The 19,640-nt window shown below is 40.7% G+C and overlaps 1 protein-coding gene across 3 annotated transcripts in view; it reads right to left on the reverse strand.

Moving 5' to 3' along the window:
• The window catches only part of fbln2 (fibulin 2), a 74,906-nt gene that overhangs the window by 34,833 nt on the left and 20,433 nt on the right, over window positions 1–19,640 (reverse strand). For all 3 annotated transcript variants that reach the window (XR_006375243.1, XM_044172020.1, XM_044172035.1), the window contains exons 3-6: window positions 9,503–9,626; window positions 8,115–8,244; window positions 6,416–6,602; window positions 1,866–2,075 (exon numbers count right to left, since the gene is read on the reverse strand). Coding sequence is in view for 2 of the 3 variants with exons in the window: in XM_044172020.1 (XP_044027955.1) it covers window positions 1,866–2,075; window positions 6,416–6,602; window positions 8,115–8,244; window positions 9,503–9,626 (651 nt within the window). In the remaining variant the exon portion in view is untranslated. The remainder of the gene's footprint in view (window positions 1–1,865; window positions 2,076–6,415; window positions 6,603–8,114; window positions 8,245–9,502; window positions 9,627–19,640) is intronic.

Here is a 19,640-nt window from a genome sequence, read left to right on the forward strand (position 1 = left end):
TGATTATTACTGATACAGGCTGCTTAAATATAATCACCTGATTGCGGGGATTGTATGATGATAAGTTTATTTGATTTTTTAAAAAGTGGGGTAGCAAAACTATACCTTTGATCCCCCTAATTGAATAATGGGGATGCATTTGCTCCTCTTGCTCCATTGGTCAGGTGCCTAGGGGCGTGGGCGTGGCTTTCCTTTCCTCACTCTCCCGGCCCCTGGCTCCCTGATCACCTACACACCTGCCTCCAATTAGCTCGTCTACCTGCACTATATCAACCTTGGTTCTCCACTAAGTCTATGCCAGATTGTTTCGCAAGAACTGCGGTAGTTACATGCTTCAGGCCTCTTTTGTGTAGTGCTCCTGAGAGCTATTCCTCGTGTGCATTCCAGGTTGATTACTTACTGTCTTTTCCCTGTGTGTTTCAGGAGCGCCTCACATTTGTCTGCTTGCCTGCCTTCCTGCCTGCTTGCTATCCCTGCACCTCTCCAGCCAGCCGTGCTCACACCCTGCCCAGCCACGCTCCGCCATCGCCCATCTGTCCTCAGCCCCTGCCCAGCCATCATCCAGAGGTGGCTAGAGTAGCCAAAAACTGTACTCAAGTAAAAGTACTGTAAAAAAACAAGTACTCAAGTAGAAGTAAAAGTAATCATCAAAATAACTATTTGAGCTAGAGTACAAAAGTATTTACTGAAAAAATGACTTGAGTAGCGAGTAACTTAAGAAATTTCCATAAAATGAAAAACCATAGATACACTACTGTCTTTTTCCCCAAGTCTTATTTGATGTGGATATGACTAGAATAATTTCAACCACAGATGGTCTTCCTCAGGTAAAGGTAAAAAGGTGAACCTACACCTATATTTATGATGAAGTCATCTCCTGGTTAGATAACCTGCCACATATACACCAGGACACTATTCCCAGTCTGTATCTCTCATGTGTGATCACAAAATATTCCATTACATTAATATTATATCCTTAAGTACACCAATAAGTAGAGACCGTGTCTGTTATGTCAAAGTAAATATAGAGTGTTAACAGTGTCCTTAAATTTTGATCATTCCAGTATCGATGTCCCAGTTCCCATCACAGAGAGCCACAGATCAGGTGTGAGCCCCCCACATCCAGGAATTATGATGAATGCATAAAATAATAAAGAAATAAAAGTAGCGCAATGAATGTATCCAAATGTAATGGAGTAAGAGTAATGATTTTTAAAATGTGCAGCCAACAGGTACCTAGACAATTTCATTAAGTGTACATAATCCAATAAAAACAGTAAGGACTCAGCCTTAGTACATGGTGCGCACGTTCTACCAGGTGAGCTACCGGGGTACCCCGAAACATGTTTAACATTGGCGTGAGCCAGGCTTCTTGCCTGGGCTTTTCAAACGTGGAGTATGCTTTCCTGGTATATTTTTAACCAAATTCAGAAATTTGCAAGCAAAACCAGATGACTTTAAAGGTTCAGTGTGTAACAGTTAGGAGGAGCTATTGGCAGAAATGGAATAATATTCATGAGGATGTTTTCATTAGTGTATAATCACCTGAAAATAAGAATTGTTGTGTTTTCATTACCTTTTTTAGAATAAGCCATTTTTACAGAGGGAGTGGGTCCCCTTCCACAGAGGTCGCCATGTTTCTACATTAGTCCAGAATGGACAAACCAATCACTGGCTCTAGATAGGGCCATTTGAGTTTCGCGGCTAACGTAGTTTCTCCTACACACTTGGAAGGGGAGGGTGATGCGAGAAGTATTCGATGGTTGCAAACTGCAATTTCACTGCTAGATGCCACTAAATCCTCCACACTGGACCTTAAGTCAGAGTTCATGTGTGAATCAACATTCTGAGGTGAGTTGCAGTACCTGGTGCACAGGAGTGTCTGTCCTGCTGCAGGATGTAGCCCTGGTGGCAGCCACAGCTGTAGGAGCCCCAGATGTTGGTACATGTGTGCTGGCACAGCTGGCCCGGGTAGAGCTGACACTCATCCACATCCTCCTGCTCCTCCACCGCATTGGCAGCTTCAACTATGGCAGTGATGGAGAAGGCCTCCTTGGGGAACTTGCTGTCTGAGACTGGAAGGAGTGAGAGTGGAAACTGAATTGAATATACAAAATAGCATCTGCTCCTACTTTTCATTATCATTCAGAGTGTTTAAATGATGCTCTTATCCAGAATTTAATTCCTAAATGACTATCATTACAAGAAACCATCAGTAACAAGTGCAAAGGTCAGGGCCTTAGTAGCACATTTATAGAACTCTTACGACCACAGGACACTAATGTGAGTGTGCAGTGCTGGGAAAAGAAATGCACAAAACAATAGTTTAGCAGAGAGGGAAGGACATGAGGCACTTACTGAAAATGTTTTTAAGCTTACTGTCTCTATTACTGCACATATACAGTCTCTATCACAGTTGTTCACTTGGACTCTAGTCTGGGTACTGTATGCTGAAGATCCCCACTTGATTTGGCTAACTCAGACTGCTGAAGCCTTATGTTCGCTTCACCAAACTCCTCCTACTTAGATCGGGATTGTTCTAAGATGGGATCTTTTTGCTGTCAGCATGGACGGGAGGAACAATTACAGCAATCAATAACTCTTTCAATGTACATATATAGCCATGTGAGTATTCTATTAAGATAGACTTGAAATAACGTGAACCTATCCTTTTAATCAGATGTATACTGCACCAAAAATAAATGACACCCTCGTAAGTCGAGCCTGTCCTCACTAGAAAAACGGCCGTATAGGTCGATTGAGCAAGAAGCTTATTACGCCCCATATTTACGTTTATTGTTTGGCTACGACCTCTAGTGGCTGTAGTAATTATGACGGGAGCTAAGGAGGAAGTCAGGTGCCGTGGTATAAAGAGACAAAGTCTGCGTTAGGAGGTGGATGGGGGAGTAGGGTATCTCTGCAGACCGGAGACTTTGAATGGAAGGGGTAACTGTCAATCATTTTTTAGTTTGGCCAATCTGAGGCTTACAATCTGTCAGTCAAAAACTCATTTCACCAATACGCCACCTGAACCAGTTGTCAATCACTTTTTAATTTGGCTAATTATCGTTCTCATAGGAGAAGGAGGAGGTTCAAATTTACCACGTTTCTGAATGTTTAGATCCTAAGTTTTCAGCTGTAGGCAAAGGATCAAAGTATCAACAGACAGCAACGTTTCAAAGTGGAAATAGAGAACTTTTGATCATAAGAGTATAGTAACTTTCAACACTGCTCATTTTAGAAATCACACATCACGAGTTTAGTTGGAAGGACTGCAGTTGGACCCTTCTCCGGCCCACGGGGCACGATCCTGGGAAAATTAAGGCTCGCTAGCTACACTAGCTAATGCTTAAGCCAGAAACAAACACCTATGATCATTGTCCTTTTGATAATCTAATCTAAGAACATGTTTTCTTGTGGTGGCCTTTCTAAAATGAATCGTGGTAAAACTTACTATATTCTGTTATGATTAAGGAGTTTATAAGCCATAAGCAGACAGCATTAGCTAGCACTAGCTAGTTGAAAAGTTGTCTGTACAAAAGAAATGATGATGGTGCCCCCCTTTTATCATACCGTCAAGTGATTCGCTGAATTAGAAAGTGATTGACAATTAGTTTAGGCGGCGTATTGGTGAATGAAATTTTTGACTCACAGCGGATTGTAAGCCTCTTATTGGCCAAATTAAAAAAATAACTGACAGTTACCACGCCCTCTCAAAGTCTCCGGTCTGCAGAGTCACAGTCTCACACAGGAGACCGAGGTTCATGTCCCGTGTTACGTTACGTATGTAACCTAAACCTAACCTAGTTTTGTTGCATAAACCTAACCAAACTGCAACAGTTTCACAACATTAATCACGTGTTTACTGACTTACGTCACATGACTTGCTGGTACTTTCCAACGGTCATATATGTCGCTTTGGGAGTCATTGACAATCGACCTATTCTGTCGTTAAGTTATGAGGATGTGTTGTTTAAATCAAGGGATAAAGGCCAAAAGTATTCTGTAGCAGTAATGGGTCCAGTTGTGGGTTTAAATAAATATTTCTCACAGTCATTACCTGAGGTTTAAATTTAGAGGAGCAAAGCGATATAAATGTTTCCTGTTTTAATTAAAAGGTGGTGAGTCATAAGATTGGAAACATATTCCCCATGGAAATAATTACAGTGCATTTCATCCATATGTTCCTTCATAAAAAAACTCTCAAAGTAAAGGCATCCTTAACGCATCCTGAGAGAAAGTGTGTGTGTGTGTTGAACAGTTTTTGCAGCTCCTAAACCTTTCCCAGCTTTCAGCAGGTTAATTGATTCCCACTTCAGAATGACATCATTCAAATTTCTCTTTTAAAGCTGAAGGAAATGAGCTGCAGTCGATGGTTAGAACAGAGCCTATTAAAAGGGCGAGATTAAGAGGAATTCCTCTGATGTTGTGAATGAAATCACAGGCTAAATAAGGCAGTGAGGAGACTGACCTTACCTCACCATCATACTTGGATACAACTATTCCCATTAAAGGACAACCACGAAGGCTGACTGATAATGAACTGGAATTCCTGCTGTGTGTCTGGTCCCAATATATAAACTAAAAATCTGAACAAAAGTCTACCAAATCCTGAATCAGTGATTTTTCAGAAAAGGTCTTAGCTCTTGAGTTAAGATGTAGCATCATACTTTAAGTCTTATTTCACCCATCACACCTTTGATGTCATTGATGGAAAAACATGCAAATCCTTTCTCATGGAGCTTACAGCTGCAAACAAGATATATAGGTCATATTCAGAGGCCAGTGCACTGAACAGAAGCAGAAGCGTTCACAAACAAACTGGTTCAACCACGTTTTTGTAGAGATAAGGAGATACAAATGACTACTGGATTTGCACTGAGGCATGTTTATCCTGAACCTCAGCTGCTTGAAAACTCATTGATGTAAATGTCACTGGCATTAGGTACTTGATGGATCAGAGACAGAGGAAAACTTTGCTGGCACAAGTAGAGAGACAACAGCCTGAGCTGCCATCTGTTCTTGATCCATCACAGCTTGCATAAATCTTTTCCCATTACTCTGAATGGTAATGTGACTCCTGACCAATCAGCCGAGAGCATCTGTCTTTTGGAAGATCAAACTCGGCCCATGCCCTACCTCTGACATAAACTTCAATGAGGACAAAATGAAAGTGATGGATCAACCCAGAACAATTCCATATTCCAGTACAGTGCAACGTTTGTTGAAGGTAGTTATAGTAAATATATTTAGTAGGTGAAGCTGTTGAGGAGGCAGAATTAACTGAATGTTGGTGTCCAAGGTAACTAACTGCTAAATGTGGAAAAGAAGTTCGCAAAAAAGAACTATGGCCAGGGACAAAATCAATATGAACATGTATTTCAAAATGTTAAATGTTTAGCAGCCTAGTTAACTAGTTTACCTTAACGGCATCAGAATAGTACATCTAGTTTGAAGACTCCTGTGTTGTGTCCCAATCCAAACTCCACACTAATTCAAAGCAGGATTTGGGTTTGTGGAGCACTCACACTGAAAAACTGACAAAATTAAGTATACTCAACATGTCTATTGTTCCACTATGCAATGCATTAAGAAAATTGAGAAGCTATTTACAGCTGCAAAACATTAAACAAATTGCCAATTGTGGTAAGAAAGCTTGAGGAAGATTTTGGAAAACTATTAAATCTTTTCCTTTTTATTGTTTTTTGTTAGGAAATTGTGCTTTCTCTTTGATTGGCAGTAACATTCCAAAGTCTCTGTTTGACATCCGTCAACATATGGCATAATTTCCAATTACTTTCCATTATTTTAAAGGAATATTGGTACCACTATACTATGATAATAAGCATAGGGCATACTGTAAACAATTAGTATGTAGTATGGAACAGGGATGAATCCCAGGGCCATATACAGTAGCTAATTTGGCATAATTACAATCTTTAGAGGTTCAAAGTTCATTCTTGACCTTGGAAAAAGCAGCTGACAATGTAATCTCACCTAAAGGTCTATTTAGTTGGTGTTCTGGAGCTTTCAATCATATCAGATGATCTTCATCAACAGATAAAGTTTGCCCAGTTGTCAGGGAATAGAAGGTGCTTTTTGGAACACTAAGGACTTCTCATCCATCCGGACAGACTCCATCTAGTTATGAAGATCATTTGAAATGATTGAAAGCTCCAGAACACCTACTAAATGGACCATGAGTTATATATTTTTTTGTTAGCAAATATGCTAGGCTTATTAGCTCCCTCTTTGCTTACCTCTTGCCCCTTTCATTATTGCAGCTCTGGCTCTGGAGTGTAACTGCTTTTACACCTGCAGTAAATCCTTACACTACCAATGGGCATGATGAATGTGTTTCCATGCTGAATGCTCCATGGCAGTGAAACACTACTGTGCACTGGGTAACAGATACCTTTTCTAGGCATGGCAGTTGGTCTGGGCTTCTGCTTTCTCCTCAGCGGGATCTGGCTCGGACCTTCCTCTTCCTCGCAGCAGGTGAGGAAGATGTGACCGCACGGGTAGCCCAGGTACTGGTGAGCATCGCAGCCCCGTCCTTCACTGCGAACCCGTAAGCCAAGGGCACAGCAGCTGCAGCACACCTGCCCATCCAGACACAACAGCAGAGCCTATTAGGAGCGTGTCACTTAGTGATGCGTCGGTTGCGAACGAGTCGGCTCTTTGAGCTCCCTTCAGTGAACGATGGGAGCCGATTTCGCACCCGCAAAAAACGAATGCATGACAACGAACAAATGACACTTTTGAACAGAGCAGAAATATTTTCGGTTTAATAAATCATACAAATTTAATATGTATATGTGCCTGTATACTGTTGTGCAATTATTTATTAACCATACTATTTCATTAGTAGTGTTATTTTTGTTATACAAATAGGATAGTTATTCTTGACATATCCAACTTTTTAACCATCAATATGACAGAATATTTAATTGTATTGCAGATGAAGAATCTTGCGTATTTATTTCTTGCAACAAATAATAAAGTAACTTAGGCAGCGACCAGCAGAAGTGGTACTAAATGAAGAGCCGTTTGGGAGCTGAAAGAACCGGCTCTCGGAAAGGAACGGAGCCATAAGATCCGGCTCCCTTCAAAGAGCCGTAATTTCCATCACTAGTGTCACTGGGGTGCCCATCATATCTCTAATCACCACCTCTCTTTATGGCCCTCCACTTTTAGCCCTGTTTAGTAAACAGCAAAGGAGGGTGAGACATAACAGCTCAACAGGCATCCGTGAATACACTGCAAAGGGTTTCAGCTGCCGCCTCAAGCTGAACCACATATCATGCAAAGAAAACCAGACGTTCACCTTTTTTTTACTTTCCTCTACAACAATGACCTGGCACAACGATTTGGCTCGGCTGCCTCAACACATGAACAGTTGGCTTGAGGGCCAAACCTCCGGGTTTCCTCTGAAACAGGGAATGCTATTTGAACTGACTCTGAGCAAAGGCATGATTCCCATTTCCATATGGAAGTATTCACAGGTCTGAAGGATGCATACAGAAATGGGAGACTTTGGCAGTTCTTTACAAATATATTTCAACCTGTTTGCCAATAAACACAAATAAATTGTCTGACCTTTACAAAAGCCTCTGGCATAGGTATCTGAAATTGAAATCTCACTCTGGCCAAACAACGATGCATTCCAGGGGATTGTTTAAACAGTTTATAGTCTAAAATACACTGGCAAACTCAGTTTTCACCATGTTATTGTGGCAGCTCCAAAGGATTCTTGCTGCCTATGGTTTGAAGTGTTTACATTGTCCAGTTTTGCTGTCTTGAACCATTTGAAACAGTGAGTCATAACCTACCTGACTCACAAAAACAGTTCATATTCTGTTGTAGAGGAAGATGTAAGTACATTTAATCAATTCACTGCTTGTTTTATGGAGAACTTGGTGGCTCAAAAATGTGTGCGCCATCTACCCATGATCCTCTCCTCTTTTAGTCATGACTCAACCATCTTCCTCTTGTTTCTTCCCTGTCAGTTTCCACTGTGTGCTATCTAATAAAGAAAATCTATGGTGGATGCCTTAACTTTTGGAAAACAACCCTGCTGTAAGAGTTCTCATGGTGGTGAGACTGTGATGTACCTGGTAGGAGTCATCTGTGCACTGGTCCTCCTCATCCACTTCACAGGCGCCCCCTCCTCTGGCTGAAGTCATTCCTGATTCACACTGGCTCTCCTTCAAAGAGCTGAGGCAACACTGCTTCTCTGCAACACTGACACACACACACATGCACATACATATATACATGCTATATATTTATACACTATACTGAATGAAAATCAGGTTGAGACAAAATTATGCACACAAAATGGCAGATCAGTTTAGGGCTTCTTAGTCCTGCAAACTGGTTGACTTAAACTTAAAAGCTGACTGAAGCGGAGACAAAGAGAGGAGTTCAACATTGCTCCAAGTTTTAGTAAAATTAAATCAGTAATCAGTAAGTAAGTAAGTTGAATGAAAATCACACAGTGGAATCTGAAATATTGCCTGATATCATGTTTAGAGGACAAACAGAAAGACAGAGCTCAATCCACAGATTAGATTTTGTTGTAGACAACTACTTTTGTCCTGTTCATTTGAAATTAAACATGTATCATCCACTGGCTGCAGCAAACACACCATGAGCAGCTTCTCTGTAAGAGATGCATCAGAAGGGGAGCAACTGGTGTATCTGTTTACAGCGCAGCCAAACAAACTTAATTTAATATAGGAGACTAAAGTAGTCTTCCACAAAACGTGAAATGTGTGCATGCAGCGGCTTTTGTCTTCTGCATCATGTCCAGTACGTAAATGCATTCCTTGTGCGTGCATAAACAATTTCAATCCTAGCACACTTCACCAGAAACACAGAAAACATTCCATATAGAGAGAGAAAACAGAATGCAGATACACTGAATTGCTATTGCTGAAAAAATGCCAGGCATAAATAGTACCAAAAGTGTGTATATATATATATATATATATATATATATATATATATATATATATATATATATATATATATATATATATATAGATAGATAGATAGATAGATAGATAGATAGATAGATAGATAGATAGATAGATAGATAGATATATAAAGAAAATCTTAAGGATTACAACTTTAAAGGGACACTCCGCTAATTTAGCAGCAGATGCAGAGATATCATGACTTTTAGCTCCTAGTATGAGTAATGCCCCAGAAACCTGGGTCCTACACTTGCCATAATGCTTCACAATTAACTAGAGCATCTTTCATTAGACCACAGTTGTAATTTTAAGCTGCAATGTAGTTCAATGACAAAGTAAAGAGGCCTAGCACCTGTCTAACAACAAATGTGGTTGTTTGGCTCCATCCACTGATGGTTCATCCAACCAATAAAATGATTTCTTATAAAAATATTATATATACATTTATGCCTCCAAAGCAGCTTCCAAAAATGTTTGTAAAACTAAAAGTACAATCTGACACCTAAGGTCAGTTCACTTACCTGCATATGTAGTTCTTGTCATTGTTCAGCAGTCGCATGTGGTTGCAGTGGTGATTGTCTGTGGCCCATTTCTGGCCAGCAGCACAGCAGCTCTGCAGCAGGTCTTCAGTAGAGACACCTGGACCTGCAGCCCAGAGACATGCCGTTATGCGTACAGCAGCACACACAAGACTGATGGAATAAAAACAGTTCTGCAGTAAATCCTCTGTGTCTGCACAGTTGCTCTGCATGGAACAGCCTGATGAGTGCAGTGAACACAGTAAGCAGTCATACAGAAACATATGGTAGACTGCACCAGGCCTCAAAGGCGCCTTTAAGATTTCTACAGCTGACTAAAGAGGTGCAGTCACGTTACCAGAATACAGCAGCCTATTTTATGATTGGAAACTGTTTTACTCAGGTCTGGGGAAAAAGATACAGTTAATTCTATAAATAGTTTTCATAGACAGTCCACAGATTTGTGAACAAGAAGTGTGACAGATTGAGTCAGCGTTTATAAAGACATAGGCTGCAACGAGCCACAATGGAGCAGCATGGTGGAAGGAGGTACTTGGGGTGTTCAGGGAAAGTAAAAGTCCCATTCATTTTTAGACAATGTCCGCTAACAGGCAGCTGGAGCGCTTCCAAGGCTTGGATGGACACGAAAACTGTCCTGGTTGAATCATCAGTACAGGTGACTGCATTAGACAGGATTTGGACTCTACAGCCACACTAGCAGCTCTGTGAGGTTGCACTTATGCACAGAGGTGATTTGAGCTAAATGCATTTACAAAGTTTAGCAGGTATAATGTTTAACCTGGTCATCTTCTCACTGTAGTATGTTAGCATGGTAACATTTGCTTATTAGTACTAATATTAATATTAGTATACGTAAATACAAAGTACAGAATGTACAGGTATTTGGTCATAAATCAAAATTCTGACCTTATGATGGCTCTAGATGAAAAGTTGAGGGATTGCTAAAGTTGTTACAGTTCATCCTGAGGCGGGCATGAATTTCTGTACCAAATGTTACTCTGAAACAAAAATGTGGCGCTCATGGTGGCACTAGAGGAAAAGTCAGGGGATCACCTAAGTCATTAGGATTCATTGTCTGGGAGTATGAATATCTGTACACAATTGTGTGCCAATCCATGTGGTAAATGAGATATTTCACTGGGAAGATTAAAAACTTTAACCTGCTAGATGATGCTAGATAAAAAGTGAGGGGATCAACAAAGTCGGTAGGATTCATCCTCTGGAGACAATGAAAGCCTGTCCCACATTTAATTGCAATCCATCCAATATTTGTTGAGATATTTCAGTCTGGACTATACTGGTGCACCGATAGGCCGACAAACACTGCCATTCCTAGAGCAACTCTTCCCAAGTCCCAAAGAGCATTTCGAAACGAAAAATGCAATCACAAAGCTTAAAATTCTACGTGTACAGCGCTAACGGCAAGCGGAAACTAATGTTAACACTGATAAAACCTTCAGCAGCCTCGTAGTTGTTGTTAGAGCTACTGGCCATATGAAACTGATGGGAAAAACATGGTTTTTCAGTATTGGAACACTGATGAAATCATCAAAGAAAGAAATGGGAATTTACAATGAGGAAAAATACTTCCAGGACCAGAGGCTCTTCCCATCAGCTATGAGTTGAAAAATGAGTTTGGGAAAACTATGTGGAGCAGAGACATTATTCCTTTCACTGACACAAAGCTGATTGTGCATCACTATGAAAGAAATATTGGTTAATGAAGCTGACATGACGTAAATTCAATCAGCTGTCATTATTAACTGGCCATTTTAGTCATTCAGTGAAAGAATACCAAAATAAAATTCCAGTAATGGCTCCACTTCAAAACCATCTCCATTTTGCCATCTACTTACTCAGAGGAAAATTGGCATCATTTCAGTGTCATCAACTGAGGGAAATGAGCATAAAACATGTGTTAAACCAGGAACCCATTAAATCCCCATAATTGAATGAATGCATTTCATATTTCTAAACCTCACATTTCTGTTGATGCAAAAAATCAGCCCCACTTTCTTGCTTCCAATTATCTGATATGCAGCAAACCTTGCCTACATCAAGAGGCCGTTGACGTGGCAGCCATCAGTGATCACGGACATTCTTCGCCATACTGCAGGTCCCACAGAGACTGAAATACCCCCACACACACACACACGCACACACACACACTGCTGAGTGGCAGCGGGCTCGGCTGCCCTGCACAGAGCTCAGTCGGTGGATGAACACACTGTGAGGCAAGCTGCTGCTGCTGCTGCTGCTGCTCGGCACTGTAGAGCAGCAAGTGCTCGTCAGCCTCCCCATCGCCTCCACGTCAGACCCAAAGTCGTCTCACCCTGCTGCTTTTATCCACATATTAGCATTAGCACGCACACACATGTACACAAACACCAAACCTCTCCCTGTGCCCTTTGAAGAAAAGCCACAAACAAAGAGCTTTTGTTTTTCAACTCAATAAACCTTCGTTGGCTTGTATATGGTACAGAACATTTGCATATTCTTCATATTCACACTGCTGTGAAATGAAGCTTTGTTTTCTAACTTTGAGGACATGAACCTAATTTATGTCAACAAAGAAACAGTTCATACCAAACATTTTCAATAACTCATACTGTTCTCATGCATAACTGCATTTTGTTGCCTTGTACTTGTACATGTGTAATGACAATAAAGTTGAATCTAATCTAATCTAATCATAAAAGCATCCGGTCATGAAAACACTTGCTACACACACACATAGCAGAGTTCATTGTATTCACCTTAAAGTATAATACATCTAAACTATGCTAATCCCATACTGTACAGTGTACATTCAGATAAAAAAGACTCACAGAGCCAGGAATGCCGTAAATAGCTTCGCTTTGAGCCTCACTTTGAAACTCCTTTTATTTCACTTGGCTGCATTCAGTTTCATCCCTGTCCTGGCTCCTTTAAAGCTCAGTAAAGCATCATTTAAAGCAAAGGCTGTCTGCAGCTTACTGTGCATAATATACAAGCACTGTCTTCAAAAATAGTCTCAAGTTGAGAGAAGAAGACCCCTAAAAGTAAAAGCAACTTCTTATTTTACCCCCAAAACATTTGTGTTTCACGATGTAAAACATTATTATTGTAGAATTTATGCCCTTGTTGAGAGCCTACTTTAAAAAGACTTTCATCTCAGAAATGTTATTAATGCAAACTGAGATCTGTGTCTAATCCCAACAAGGAATAAAGTAAGGTTTGAGGTATGTTTCCTTTTGTTATTGCAGCAGCTCTGAGGACAGATGAACACATACAACAGGAAAAAGATTGCTCAACCAACATCTGTACTGGTTTGCTTTTCATAGATCTTCTAAATGTTTTCAAGAAGCAAAAACATCATCCCAGTCTTACTTTGTACAGGGGAATAAGTAACTCTGGGACTGTATTTGAAGTCACAACTGCATAGGTTTATTATTTCACTAAATGGGAAAGTTGGAGGAAGTGTAATTTCCCACTGTTATGTGAAGTATGTTCCAGGAGTGCTTGCCAAAGGCCAAACACGAGGTTCAGCCGGAGGGTCAGATGCAGCTTAACACTCAGGAGTAGCCTACTAATTACCTGAGAAACAATGGAAACAAGCACACATATTTATAGCTCAGAAACCACACTTTTGTCAATAGCTATTGTTGAAAGAGTCGACATGTTTGGCGGGATGGAAGCATCGCCTCTCCTCCAAACTGGCCTGTTATGTAGCAGATAGACCAAAAATGAGAGACATCTGTCCACTTAAGGAGCTCCCACGGGGTTTGTCTGGACCGATTAGCCCGGCCCCACACTGCTCGCCCATCATTACGCTGTCTGGCCAAACACAGACCTGTCTCACACCACACTGAGACAAATGTCAGACACATCTGCGCCACCTGAGAATGTGTGACAACATCCAGACACCAACTGCAGCATGTGACGTAATTAATGTTTGCACCCACTAATGTCTCTGTAGTATGGACGCTCTTGGTGCTAATGATGTGACGATATATTCATTTGCTGATTTATCATGCTGATATAGGGCTGTCCAGAAGTATCAGCCAATTAGTGTTGACCACTACTGATATGATGGAGGTTCTTCTCTGAATGAACTTCTGTAAAAACTGATCATGGGTCATGATGTACTTACAGTATTCATTTAATTATCCGATAACATTTAAATACATTTTTCCTATAAAGACAGTGATATAGATATATATACACTATATACATAGAGAGAAAGAGAGAGAGAGAGAGTTTTCCAGATATTAAGTAGCATAAAGCTGCACTAATCAATATGTTGTAGATTAACAATGGATCAAATGACCATGTGTACTGTAAAAGGAGTTGTTTGTAGAGACAAACCCACAAAGAATTATCACCCAACTCTACAGTCACCCTCAGCTGTACGGAGATGTTTAGCACCTTTAGCTAGTTTCAGTTTCCCAGCCCATACGTTTTGCCCTCATCAACCCCATTTTCAGCAGCAGTAGGCACATGTTTTCAGAGAAAAGCTCTGATAAACCCACTGTGACCTGCCCAGCAACAAACTACAAAGTTAGCAACTAGCTGGCCAAGAAAGTCGAACATCTAGCACATTCCAAATGAATGCTAATGTTACTCTATGTTTGCTGAATGTGTACATGAATGAATGTGTATGCAATTGTTTGCTAACATATTAGTTTGTTGTGGGGTTCTAAATCCCCAGAGTGTCCAAAGAAATCGTATAATAAAGTTTTTAAAGCACCACTGATAGACTGCTGGAAACAAGGTTGATGAGAGTAATGAGACTGAAGTTGAACAGTAAGGTTGGGGTGTTAAAACCAAAACAAAGAGCTGAAAGATGCTAAAATGCTGTGGGAAACTGCAGAGTCAGGTGATAATTTTCTGTGGGTATGTCACAATGAGCGACACCTTTTATATTACACGTTGTCATTTGATCCATTGTTAATATAAAAATACTGATTGGTGCAGCTTTATTAAAGGGTTGCAAACACTACTAAAAATCCAGTGTATGATTTTTACTGCACAGTGTTAGTGTCCCATGGTAAAGGTAAAAAGTCTGTGGATTTTTCATGTTTCAGGAAGGCAATTCTGGGGGAAATGAACAACTCACAATACTAAATGAAATAGCAAAATAAAAAACAATCCTGATATTCATTGGCTGTTACGCATAGAGATAAGTTTCAGGTGAGAAATCAAGGTATACAGTGAGAGCCCTAACCCTGGCAAACATACCAGCTGGATCAAGACAAAACAACACTGTGTTTCCACTACATTTTATTTGGAGAGGAAAATCCCCCTTCGTTCCTGTTGAACATAATGGATTCTATCTATCCCGCCTTTGAGTGCTTTCTGTTTCGATGTGTTTATTTGTGCAGCCAGTATGAATGGACTGACGAGGCACTCAAGGCATTCAGGGAGTGTCGTTTTTACGATGCCACAATACGAGCAGACCAGAGCGGGTAATGGCTTAGAACAATGCAGGGATGCTAACTGCCTCAACTCCCTCTACTCTGGCACAGTCGTAAGCTTTTCTCGCCTTGAAACACAGTGACGATCATTCATCAGTTTGCTTCCTAAACAAATAAACCAGGCAGAGTGGAACTGACTTACTCCTTCTCCACAACAGTATGAGGATACTGTCAAAATTATACACTACATGCAATGTAGCACATTGGCTGGAACATTTTTCAATATTCAGTGGCACATTAGATCTCAAGTTGCTGAAATATAGTGCAGAGTTCTAGTAAAGGATAAGAAACCATTTCAAAGTATTAAGGGTTGTTTTATTGCGTAAAGCTTCCGTTTATTCTCAAATGCAATTTATTAAAGGCCCTTGAAACATATTTTCTCAATCAGCTACTTACTATGAACGATGGGCTCATACGTGACCATACAAGTTTCAGCTTTAGTTAATTCATGAGATATTTCTGTATTTGCGTTTTTGTCTTAAATCAGATCTAATCTGATCAAACCACACCACACCCTCAAAGTCCTGACAAAGCAGATTAGCTGGGTTTTTAAACTCTTATTAAATTAGTGCATTGCATTGCACTAACGGCGCGTGCAGATGCGGCGGCCAGTAGCTCCTTTAAACTTAGCTACATTTTTGTTTTAATTTGTTATTTTTTCGTCTTTTATTACTGAAGCGAGAATTAATCTTTGGAGGCACATACTACCTATGACAGATATAAACTCATCAACGTTGGCAAACAAAGAACAACCTACTGCTCAACGTCAGCAGAACCAAGGAGCTGATTGTTGATTTTAGGAAAAAGGAGGCAAAGACACACGCCCCTGTCTACATCAGTGGAGCTGAGGTGAGTTGGAGCTGAGGTGGAGCTGAGGTGGAGCTGAGGTGGAGCTGAGGTGGAGCAGGTGAACAGTTTTTGGTTCCTGGGAATCAGCATCACAGAGAACCTGACATGGACATCACACTGGTAAAGAAAGCTCAGAAACAACAGTTTTTTAAGGAAACTTAAGAAGGCAAAATTCCTGTGCCAAGTTCTTGTTAACTTTTACAGAGGAGCAACAGAAAGCTTCCTGACTGGAAACATTACAAACTGGCACGGGATGTGCACGGACAGGAGGAGAGGGCTCTGCAGCGGGTGATTAAAACCGCTCAGAAGATCATTGTTACCAACCTACCGAGCATCAGTGATATCGGTGAGGTGAGGTGACTGCGCAGAGTTCAAAAGATACTAAAAGACAGTACACCCCCACCCCCAGCCCCACCCCCAGCCACAGCCTGTTCACCCTGCTGCCACCTGGCAAAAGATACAGAAGTATCCGCTGTTGTTTTTCCCGTATGTAGCATGAAGGGACTACAGCTTGCATTTCGTTGTACAACCCTGTGTTGTATAATGATAAATAAATGAACCTTAAACCTTGATAAAATAAAGCATAAATATAGTTTGGGGTTCAGGTCTGAAATTTGGCAGTACCAGTCTAGTTAAGCTAGGTTGGGCCAGTTTCAGGTCTCAGTTTTAGCCCATGCAGAACTCTAACCAGTATCTATGAACTGGAAAAATGTTTGTCTTTATTCCAAAGGCTCCAAAGAGAGACCTGTGAGAGACTTCCTGATTGAACTTACGCTGAGCTTCATTTCACTCATTAAGTTTTAATTAGCAGTTTCCTGTGAGTAGAAAACATTTCTAGCCAGAGATCACACCCATTGCAACAATTTCAATTTGGCAGACAGGCCACTTATTAATTTAGGCTGGAAAGACTGGTGTATTTTTATAGAAAAGATTGCTTTTAGTGTTGCTTTAAAAGTAGATGCTTCCTGTACAAATAGCCAGTCAATCAGTGCATTGTTGTCTCAGGTGGAATTTCTGTATCTCTACAATGTCACCTGGTGAACAACCATGACCAACAATCTTGTTTTTAGTCATTCCAAGGATTGTTGAATTTCCCGGATCCATACAAGCTTTTATATGTATACACAGCAATATACAAGTATCATCGCCATTTCTTCTCTGCCTTGCTTCTCACTCAGCCCCCCAGGGTCTCATCTGTAAAGCAGATGGGAATATAATGGACTGTATGCTTGAAAGGACTGTCCTTATACTGAGTCAGGGCTGTCCCTGAAATATATGGTTTCACTAAAATAGAAAAAGAAAGGCCTGTGCAGTACAGCACTGCCTTCTCTCTGTCTCACACTCTCACAAAGCCAGAAATACAGTATTTTCCACTCACCCTTTGCCTCTTGTTTCTGAAACAACAGAGCTAGCGGCTTTGTTGTTGCTCTCAACAATTATTGCTCTTTGCCTGGAAATGCTAAACTACTGCGATGCCCAGCATGCCCATCTGGCCTCCCACCACCAGTCAGCCCTTTTCATGTCTGGCAATCTATCAGCCCCAGAAACCCGTCAACAGCAGCCTGTCCACAGCGGCACCCTGGGCCAGCTCCAGCTGCCTCGTGAGAAATGTCTGCTGCTGTTTTCCCTCAAATATTAGACAACAGGGTGGCTCAAACATAATCCAACTCAAGGATCCAAATTTGGCCTCACAACTTGATTTCACTTTTGATAAGCATGCTACATCAAGTCTACATCTGATTTAGCTTTAAAAGTAAAAATGTCGTAACATGCTAGCTTGCCAGCATGCTAATGCGGTTCATAGACATGTTAGAATTGTTTATAAACTCTAAACTTATTCACACCAAAAGTGAGTAATGAGTGATTTCCTTTGTATTCTGGGATATCCTCTCTCTGTCAGAATTCTTTATGCTCAATGCTGCCAGCATCAGGCAAGGTCATTCTGGTAGGAATCCACCAGCAGTAGCAGTCTGGATGAGATCTGAGCTGTGGACCAGACGTGGCCTTGAAAGCAGAGTTTGAAAGAGCTGCCCTCCTGGCAACAAAAATTCCAGACTCTCTTTCAAATCGACCTCTCACATCTGCCAGTCAGAGCAGCCCCACTGAGGAGAGTTTTAGCCCTAAAGTTTAAAATGTGAAATAAATCGATTTTGAATACTTTTCCACCAATAACATTTCAGCATTCAATTGACATATATCCTGGCATATGAAACAACATAATAATGTGTCTTCAAATACTCCAGTTTTGCTCCTAATACTATATTCTGAAACAGGTAATAGGGCCTGCTGTTTTCCAAAGTATCATTATAGAAGGCGAAAAAGAAAGAAGAAAGATGAAATGTATAAGATTTGTTTGGGAAAACTGGCTACAAAGAAGGTTGGATTACCAATTGGGCAAACCAGGCGACTGCACCGGGGGTTCCAGACACCCCAACATGCAATTCGCTTTCTTGCCAAGAGAGAGGTGTGAAGATCGATATCAATCTCATGGCTGTGCATAAAGTACAGAGCTTGAGTCAGCATGTGGATAGCTTAGCTTAGCATAAAGACCGGAAGCAGGGGAACACCTCTAAGGCTCACTAATTAAAGTGTATCTTAACCTGAAATGTAAAAACGACAATTTGTGATTTTAGACGGAATTGTGTGGTCTAACTATTTCTTGGTGAATAACAGCAGTCTGCAGCGCAGCTTCCTGGAATGTGTCATCATAGAAAAGTTGCCATGTTTGGTGCTATTGTGCCTGTTCAGAAACCTAAACCAAAACGTGTGCTCACCAACCGTATCTGGCAACCCATCTATAGACGCTGCACAAACATGCATGTACATATAATGTACCAGGCAGATGATTAAACTCTTGTTCAACAGTTCCAGCCTGTACAACCACAAATTCTCATTTTTACATTTCTACTGTGAACGGATTAAACACACGAGATGTGTAAATTCATCAGTTTTGGAGGTGTTGGTATGCATATCTTTTTTTAACTTTGGATATGGCCAGCCAAGCTGTTTCCATTTGCTCACAGTCTGTGAAGCTAAGCTAGGCTACCATGTCCCAGCTCCGGCAATGCACGTAATGCACAGACACGAGATGGTTTCGATCTTCACCTCTCACACTTGGAATCAAAGTGTAATTTTCCGCAATGTGATGATTCAGTTACAACCCACATACAGTTTCTGTCTAATATCCATACAAAACACTTTCCATAGCGGCTTTAATATGACTTTTGCAATGTTAAGTCAAGTCAAGTCAATTTTATTTATATAGCCCAATATCACAAATCACAATTTTCCTCAAGGGGCTTTACAGTCTGTACAGCATACATATGTTATGATATGTATAAGACTGATCAGACTGGATTCCTTGTTCACCCAATTTACAAAGAAACACATTATTTTCACTTATCTGTAGTGGTATGTATCCATGCAGATGGTGGTTTGGGTTTTATTTACCCAGGTCTCTGAGATTTCTGCAACCACCTCAGTATAATAAAGGTGAATGGAAGGCCTTGCTGTGAACCATTTCCACTGTAACTACTTTAGACTGAATACATAGTCCCTAAGAAAACTGTTCACATCTTCTGTGGATTATTCAGAGTAATGAGAACAAGACATGTTGCTGTAGTGTCTTTTAAAGGGGACATATTATGCTAATTTCCAGCACTATATTTTTATTCTGGGATTCCACTAAAGTAGCTTTGCATGATTCACAGTTCAGAAAATCCTTATTTATTTTATACTGGCCCTTTATGCAGCCCCTGAGTTCATCCTCTGTCTGAAACAAGCTGTTTTAGCTCCTGTCTCTCTAAGGCCCCCCT

The sequence above is a fragment of the Siniperca chuatsi genome, linkage group LG2, assembly GCF_020085105.1.
Source record: "Siniperca chuatsi isolate FFG_IHB_CAS linkage group LG2, ASM2008510v1, whole genome shotgun sequence".
NCBI lineage: Eukaryota > Metazoa > Chordata > Actinopteri > Centrarchiformes > Sinipercidae > Siniperca > Siniperca chuatsi.